Source organism: Oncorhynchus kisutch, linkage group LG23 (assembly GCF_002021735.2).
Source record: "Oncorhynchus kisutch isolate 150728-3 linkage group LG23, Okis_V2, whole genome shotgun sequence".
Lineage (NCBI taxonomy): Eukaryota > Metazoa > Chordata > Actinopteri > Salmoniformes > Salmonidae > Oncorhynchus > Oncorhynchus kisutch.
Genome location: NC_034196.2, coordinates 506,223 through 515,558, shown reverse-complemented (window position 1 = coordinate 515,558; position 9,336 = coordinate 506,223). Strand labels below are relative to the sequence as shown.

The following is a 9,336-nucleotide window of genomic DNA, read 5'->3' as shown; positions in this document are numbered from 1 at the left end:
CACCAACACCCAAAGTGTATTACCGAACTTCGCCTACTACAATCAAAAACACGTAACATAATAACTAGATATTAATTACAAGAGGAAATAAAATGTGTTTCACTTTACATTAAGTTGCTTGTTCCTGTGTAGAAACATTGCATTTATGATACTTTTCTTTAAAATGTACATTGTAAAAACACATTTTGATATACCCTGCAAAATGTTTAATAATATTGAAAGTATATAGTAATTACACTTCAAATGTGCTGTAACAACATTTTTCCTAGATTTGAGAGATTCCCGGTGATCACAACTAGACCTATTATATTGCGTGTCTGCCTAAGTTGTAACATATAACTAACTACATGAGTCATTCATGATGTGTTTTACTTTACATTTAGTTGCTTGTGTAGAAACATTGTAATTACAATACTTTTTATTACATTGTAATAACTGACATTTTGAGATCCTGTGAAATATGTAATTACACTTAGTTGCTGTAAATACATTTTTTTCTACCTTGAAGTGTATTTTCCCAAATGTAATAAGTTTTACCCTACTATGTTTCACTTTATTTGAAGCTGCTTGCTCATGACATTATATTATTTTGAACAACATTTCACTTACATTACACCTTTGAAGCCTGGGAAATAAACCCCAATACATAGTATTTACAAAAGCTATACCATTGTGTTTCACTTTACATGAAGTTGCTTGCTCCTGGGTAGATACATTATAGTTACATGTATATCTATTGTAAATACATTGCTCTTACATTTAATTCACTGAAGCTGTAGTTAATGATATGGTGTGCATTGTTACCAAAGCTGACAGAGTCCTAGCCTAGCTTATTTTGGTAGTAGAGACTTATGTAGTTACATGTAACAAGGTTACATATTAGGATGCATTGTTAACATGGTGCTACACAGGAGACCTCAAATGTGTAATTACAGAACATGTTAGTTACAATTGGAACAAGACATTTTGTAATTGCATGTGCATTCAGAAAGTATTCAGACCCCTTCCCTTTCCACGTTTTATGTTACAGGCTTATTCTAAAATTGATAAAAGATTTTTTCACTCATCAATCTACACACTACCCCACAATGAAAAGCGAAAACAGGTTTAGTTTTTTTGTGTGCAAATGTATTAAAAATAAACATCTCTTATTTTCACAAGTATTCAGACCCTTTGCTATGAGACTTGAAATTGAGTTCAGGTGCATCCTGTTTCCATTCATCATCCTTTGTTTCTACAGCTTGATTGGAGTCCACCTGTGGTAAATTCAATTGATTGGACATTACTTGGAAAGGCACACACCTGTCTATATAAGTTCTAACAGTTGACAGTGTATGTCAGAGCAAAATCCAAGCCATGAGATCGAAGGAATTGTCCATAGAGCTCCGAGACAGGATTGTGTCGAGGCACAGATCTGGGGAAGGGCACCAAAACATTTCTGCAGCATTGAAGGTCCCCAAGAACACAGTGGCCTCCATCATTGTTAAATGGAAGAAGTTAAGAACCACCAAGACTTTCTAGAGTTGGCCGCTGTCGTGTCTGGACTATCATTAAGTGTGAAGACTTATTGATATCAAATCAGTTCTCTAGGTTTAATTATTATGTGATTTAAACTAATCATGTAAACGTTAACTAGGAAGTCGGGGACACCACGGAAAATGTTGAGATTTACAGAGCATAACACGATTATTCTTCTATTAATAAATTACAATTACCTCATCAGTTCTCATTGCTGAATGTCTGCACGAACCCTAGGTTCCATAATGAATCAGCAATATACAAATTGGCTTAATTATTTATTTACTAACTAAATAATCACAGAAATGCATATTGGTTACTAACGATGATAGAAAAGTCCCTAGTGGGCTAAGCCGATATGACGGCTTGGTAGACAAAGGAAAGGGGTGGGGACTGAGAGAGAGCGGGAAAGACAAAATGGATTCACTACATACAGTGGATAATTATAATAATTGAAATGCTAATCCTTTGCACATGAACGGCCACACATAATTGCAATGTATATATTTACGTCCGTATGTCATTGTTGTCTTCTCTGTGGGAATCTGGTCCGTCTGCTGGAGAGTCAATCACAAAGTCTCTGGTTGTGTTCATAATGGATACGTCAAGTGTACCCATGGTCGTCGCATAGAATAGATGTTTCGGCAGTTGTCGGTATTCTCATTCTAGACTTAGGTCATTTCTAACTGCTAGTAATTATATGTCTAACATTTGCTCTTATTCTGTAGTGATCGATAGTCTCAATTTAACCATTTCCAGCCGTGTAGCCAAAACTACAGCTGTATTGTCTACGTGGCCTATAGATTTGTAGCCATTCCAACCCCGGCGTTCTCTGACTTAATGTAGATTTTGTAGGAAGTGGGTTTTATACTCTGTGGAAAAAGGGGCGATTCTATGACGCCTAATGTGATGTCTGGGCTCACGGGGTTGTGGCCACTGACTAGTTAATCTTTATATGAAAATCCATACTTTCATTTTGAAGGTTAACATCACACTACATCTTTTCACAAATAGTTTAATGTTTAATCACATACGTTTCACAATATTTAGATTACAGCCTGACATTTGGGAAATGTACACTTTAAGAGATATAGTTTGGTGTTTCCTGTCCTTCATGAGATCACCAAATGAAACATACTCGTCATGACGGTCCCTTAAGTGTTCACGGACCATTCCCACATTCTCAAATTTTGAGAAGTTTGGCCAAGGAGTTTGGCCAAGTCTCTGTGTCCCACCTTCACACATTCCAATCTCAATACTACATACCCAGAAGCAGAGTATTTACGACTGTCATAAACTGTGGAGAGAGAGAGAGGGGGACTATGATCCTTCCGCCAGGGCACGTCATGACACCACCCAACCAAACTGAGCAATCGGGGGAGAAGTGCTTTGGTCAGGGAGGTGACCAAGAATTCGATGGTCTCTCTGACAAAGCTCCTCTGTGGAGATGGGAGAACCTTCCAGAAGGACAACCATCTCTGCAGCACTCCACCAAACAGGCCTTTATGGTAGTGTAGCCAGACGAAAGCTACTCCTCAGCATTTAACCCAACTCCCTCTGAATCAGAGAGGTGCGAGGGGCTGCCTTAATCGACGTCCATGTCATCAGCGCCCAGGGAGCAGTTGTTGTTGTGGGTTAACTACTTAGCTCAAGGGCAGAATGGCAGATTTTTCCATTTTGCCAGCTCAGGGATTTGAACCAGCGACCTTTCGGTTACTGGCCCAATGCTCTTAACCGCTAGGACCAAAGAGAGGGGTGGGCTCAAGGAAGGGAAAAAGAGTGTGATGTATCAGTGTATGGGGAGGGTAGGGTTTGGGTTAGGATACGAACCCAGTTTAGGGTTAGGAGTAGGGTAAGGGATTGGGTTAGGTGGTGCTCTGTATGTTGAAAAGAGTAGTGTCTGGTGGAAGGGCTTTGTCGGTCAGAAGGAAGATTTTGTAATCAACAAATTGGAAGATAGGGAGCCAGTGGAGTTCAAGGAAGACAGGGGTGATGTGCTTCGAGAACTTCATGTCGGTGAAGAGTCGTGCTGCAGTTTTGAGCCATACAGGAGCTTATGAAGGGAGCTTGAGTTGATGCCGGAGAGTAGTTGCAGTAGTCAAGATGGAAGGAGATGAATGCATGTATAAGGATTTCAGCAGAAGGTTGGGAGAGGGAGGACCTGACTTTGGCAATGTTGCAGAGGTGGAAGAACGAGGTTTGACAGTCTGTCTTATGTGGTGGTCAAAGGAGAGGGTGGAGTCCAGGATGACGCCAAGGTTACGAGCATGGAGGGAGGAAGAAACAGTGGTGTCGTCAATGGTGATGTTGACAGTTATGGTGAAGGTAGATTTGGTGCAAATGAGGAGTTTTATTTTATCACATTTGAGCTTGAGGAAATTTTGCTGCATCGATGTTGTTATTCCAGAGAGACAGGATTCGATGTGGGTTGAGGAGGGATTTGGTGCTGAGGTAGATCTGGGTGTCATCGGCATAGCAGTGGAAGTCGAGGTTGAAGTGACGGAGGATCTGACCAACGGGGAGGATGTAGATGATGAAGAGTAAGGGACCCAGAAAAGAGCCCTGGGGGACACCCTGTCTAACTGCAGCTGAGTCTGATGTGTGGCCATTTAGGGAGATGTAGTGAGTCCGGTTTGTGAGGTATGGAGTGTGGTACCCTTTCCACCCAGAACCTCAAGCCTGGTGAGGCGGATCTGATGGCTCACTGTGTCAAAGTGGCACTGAGGTCAATGAGAATCAGGATGAGGAGGTCAATGACAACTTTGAGGAGTGCAGATTCAGTACTGTGAAGGAGGCGGAAACCAGACTGGAGGTGCTCGAACAGGTTGTTGATTAGCAGGTGGGTTTATAATTGGGAGGCAACAGTATGTTCCAGAGTCTTGGCAAGGAAGGTTGGAGATGGGGTGGTAGTTGAGGATGGCGGTATCCAGTCCGGGCTTCTTTAAGATGGGGGTGACTGCAGCTGTTTTGTAGTTGGAGGTGACAGTTTCGTGGGGAAAGGAGAGGTTGATGATGCGTGTCATATATGGACAGAGAGCAGGCAGGCACGCTTTGACGAGAACAGTGGGGAGAGGATCCACGGAGCAAGTCTTGAATGAGTTTTGAGATATAGGGAGAGTCAGTGGGGGGCGAATTTGGAGAGCCGGGTTTCAGGGGTGACGGTTGGGAGGTTGACAGGGCTAGGGGGATTAATCAGTCAGTGATGAGTTCATTTTGTTGGTCTTGTCCTTGAAAAACCGAGTTCAGTGGAGGGAGTAAAGAAGTTGTCACGGGGCTAAAGCAGTTTTCTGACAGTGAAGAACATAGTCCAGGAGTTCTTATTGGAGCTGTTAATGATGTTGGAGAAGTAGGTGGACCTGGCAGCACTGAGGCCATCTCTGTAGGTAAGGTGGACTTTGTAGGCCTCCGCATGGACAGTGAGCCCAGACTTCCTGCTCAGGCGCTCCAGGCGGTGGTCAGTTTGGCACGGAGCTCAGGGGTAAACCAGGGGGAGGTGGAGGTGGAGACAGGTTCCATTTGGAAGGGGTTCAGCGAGTTGAGGGAGACAGAGCAGTATTGAATTGGGCAGCTAGATCATCAGGTGAGTTGGGGGCGTGGTCAAGGGACAGGGCAGAGCAGATGGTATTGGAGAGTTGGAGGGAGTCAACAGCTTTGATGTTGTGGAAAGAGATGAGGCGTTTGTCCGTGTTGTGGGGAGTATGAGGGAAGAGAGAAATCTCTTCCCTCATACAGGATCTTGTGGTCAGACAGTGGGAACAGGGAATGGGAAATATGAGTTAGGTAGACGCCAACAGAGCAGACGCGATCATATATATTTGTCCCTTGACCTGAGTGGGAAAATGGACATGTTGGGTAATATTGAAACAGTCCAGAACAGGAAAGAAATCTGAGGCAAGTTTTGAGTTTAATCCATCTACATGAATATTCATATCGCCAAGCAAAAGTAAGTTAGAGTTAATGCTGCTACCAGCAGTATAGTTGACAGACCAGTTTCGACATGAGCCACCATGCCCGATGAGCAGCCAGGGATAAGGACATCAGAGGAGAGCCGATTAGTTATTATTCAGGTGGCCAAGATCAAGGTGGGAGTATTTGGTAGGAGGAAAAACAGGGAGGGACAAACCATAGTAATCCAGGACAGAGCGCTAAACAGGAGGAACAGAGAGGAGGCAGTGGGCAGGTGCCTGACAGCGATTTAGATCCAATAAAATGTCAGATAAATTCACACAAACGGTTAAAAAAGCAGCATGCCAGAGCTCAACTAGCCACCTCTAACCCCGCTAGCAATAGAACCCACAGTCAAAAACACATGTGAAACATAACCAAAAGCAAAGCAAAGAATACCCATTCCATTCCATTCCATTAGTAGACCTTTCCGCCACATTGTATCATATGCTTTTTCAATGTCAAAATATACTATTAACATCACTTCCATCATTGCCAAAGCTTTGGTCACCTCAGTACTAACTTTAACTAATTAATCAAGGGTAGTCCTTCCTTTTCTGAATCCACTCTGGTATGGACTTAATAGAACCCTAGGTTCCAGATAATACATCAATCTGCCTACAAACAACTTTCCATTAGTTTACAGAGATTTGATGTAAGTGCAATAGGTCTACAACTAGTAGGAATGGATGGATCTTTCTAGAAGAAAAAGAAACGCACACTTATTTAGGCGAGGTGCTGGCTGGCGGAGTAGAAAACTTGAAAATATAAGAGAGTCGCACACTCTAGGCGCTCAGATGCAAAAATGTAATTACCAACGTTTCGACAGCCAAGCTGTCTTCATCAGGGTATAATCACAAACACTGCAGAATGACTTGTTTACATAGTGTCAAAAGACACACAGGTGTCCTAATATCATTGGTTAATTCTCAAATATTAAAATGGCATACAAACAACAAATGGATAGCATACAATCATAGATTCATTTTAGGCTACACAAGCTTACAAACAATTACAATGGCAAAGTCACAATAATCACAAGAATGGCTTCAGATCAAAGTCTACGTTGAGACCCGAAGGGAGCAAGGGTCTTAAGTTAAAGATCCAGGCAGCCTCTCGTATTAACAATAAATTATCAAGGTCACCCCCTCTCCTAGGGAGGGTGACATGTTCGATGCCAATATAACGCAGAGACGAAATCGAGTGGTTTGCCTCCAAAAGTGGGCCGCAACTGGGCAAGTCAAGTTTTTGCACCTAATGGTGCTACGATGCTCTGAGATACGTACTTTTAATTCTCGCTGGATGAATCTTTACCAGGCTTCACAAAATGCAACACCACAGCACGTTTAACATCCTGATGGTAGCACTCCTTTCCTCCATATTTAGTTAAATTTAAAATCTTTCCCAAATCTTCTGTGGGCAGATGTTTAAACATAATGTAGAATAATCGATCCTCACCTGGAGCAGTGCAACCACATCCCTCTAAACATGGTGAATTCAGCATCCAGTCATTCTCCAGAGTCACAGTTCTTATGCTATACATCTTCACGTATTCTTAGCTTTTCTTCTTGATGTCTTTTACATTCATCACTAGATTGTCAAATGCCCTGCTGCAAAAGCTCTTCCTGGCGCGTCTGCTTTTTCTATTTGAAACAGCCATAACATCTTACTCTGCTAACAAAGGTATCTGTACTGTCTTTCCTTTCAACACATCCCCCAGTTGTTTCCCTTCCCATAGAAGAACAGAATTTTATGTCCTACACCTTCTTTGATAAATGTAGCGCACCCACCACCCAAACCCTCCATTCTATCACTTCTCACAGAGATAAACCCAGGTATAATATAATCCAACTGAGGTTTAAGCCATGTTTCTTGTATACACACCACATCCGGTAAAACAACAAAATCATGTATAAACTTCTTATTCTTGTCCTTGGCTATCAAACTCCTAGTGTTCCATTGAACAAGGACCACCATAATAATATTTATTATTCTGATCATCATTTCAATTTCAATTTATAATATTTATCGTAACTTCAGAAATACCCAGAAATCTTTGGCTGCCTTCACTACTTATTTTATTTGTGCAGTCCTGCTCGTATGTGGAGCAGTCATATTGATTGCCCTACAGATGAAGGCCAAGAAGTCTATTACCACAATCTACCGCCATGGTTTTATCTATAATCAAGTATTTATGCTCACATATCACATTAACAATTGGAGAGGTTCTACCTGCCTCCTTGGAGCGGCCACTATCTGCCGATATGTTGCATCTGGAGTATTTTCAATGCTAGGTTTGTTATTCACTTTCCGAACAGCCTTAGCATTGGATACATTGTTTGTAATTTTGTACCTCTGCGCTTCCATGGTTTTCTGTTGTACTTCACATCCTCACTATGTTCTCTGTCACAGTTACAAGAGTAACTTTAGCATCAGGCCCACATTTCCCATGCTCGTGATCCCCGCTATACTTTGCACATCTCATCTTACCTTTGCACACATTAGCAACATGCCCCATCCATGCACACTTAAAGCACCGAAGTGTAGGTGGCACATACTCTCTAACATGATAACTGATTTATCCTAGCTGCACCCTACCCTACTTTTTGCTTTTCATCCTTTTTGCTCAATAACTTTTCCTCTTTTCAGGGAAGCCTTAACTTAAGGGCCTCCCGAGTGGTGCAGCAGTCTAAAGCACTGCATCTCAGTGCTAGAGGCGTCACTACAGACCCGGTTCTATCCCGGGCTGTATCACAACCGGCTGTGCTCGGGAGTCCCATAGGGCAGCCCACAATTGGTCCAGCATCGTCCGGGTTAGGAGAGTGTTTAGCCTAGACCGTCATTGTAAATAACAATTTGTTCTTAAATGACTTGCCTATTTAAATAAAGGTTAAATAAAAAATAAAAAACGTATTCCATAGTAATTTCCAATGGCACCCCAGCAATTACTCCTTTCAGTTTAGACATAGCACCTGGAATGTGACATTTCACCCAACCCCCATTTAGTGAGTTACATTTCAAAACGTTCTCCTGCTCAATTTGAGGATATTACCACAACCTTCCCATAACCCAGCGTTTTGGCATCATTAATCACCCCACTCTCTTTCCTAATTGCTTTTGTCAAACGCAAAGGATGGAAGTATTTACTAGCTGGTTCTGGGGACACTACCATAACTTTCTAACGTTCTACTCCAACCTCTTTCTCTAGAGTGGTCCTGCACTTTACAGGTCTACTCGCTGGTATTCATCCCTCCATCACCCTAATTATGATTTCTCTTACTCCTGTTCCTCATATTTATAACATGTGTAATTAGCTGATCATCACTGGTTTTATCACCGTTATCAATTGCCCTAACGCTACCATCTGAACTATCCACTTGTACAGCTGTGCCAAAAAACAAAAATCTTGTCCCATAACCAAAAATGAGTTGCGCCTGTTGTCATAGAGATTGATAGAGGACTCATCATGGATGTAACCTATATTAGCATGGACATTGTCAATGAGGGCTTCCACCATTTTAAAATAGTAAACTGGGTGGGGATTCCTATGAGTTGGGAGCAATCAGCCAATGAAAAAGAAAAATTGACTACTTTAAAAAGGAGATGGAAAGATGAGCCCTCTATTTATCTCAATGGCCTGTTGTTCACACGCGTATCTATCCTCTCATTGGCTAGAATGGTCGACTCCCACCTGATCTCGCCTGCCTTCCATCTTTGAGGACATGTATTACCATTGTTAGAGTGGTCACTTGAATATCTTGTCAACATAAAGGACAATCTTCGTTGTGAATTAAATGTACAAATATGGCGGAGGTGAGTAAGAAAACCGGGCAGAAGCATCTTAGCTATTTGAAAGATGTATTTTTCAGATAG

General features: G+C 42.0%; 1 protein-coding gene across 3 annotated transcripts in view; it reads left to right on the top strand.

The window, feature by feature from the left end:
• The first annotated feature begins 9,169 nt into the window (after nucleotides 1-9,169).
• The window catches only part of mier3a (mesoderm induction early response 1, family member 3 a), a 45,301-nt gene continuing 45,134 nt past the window's right edge, over nucleotides 9,170-9,336 (top strand). For 2 of the 3 annotated variants that reach the window (XM_031802447.1, XM_031802445.1), the window contains exon 1: nucleotides 9,171-9,276. In XM_031802447.1, coding sequence (XP_031658307.1) covers nucleotides 9,268-9,276 — 9 coding nt within the window. In that variant the 5' untranslated portion in view covers nucleotides 9,171-9,267. Of the gene's footprint in view, nucleotides 9,277-9,336 lie in introns of all 3 variants that reach the window. The other variant, XM_031802446.1, reaches the window with a different exon arrangement.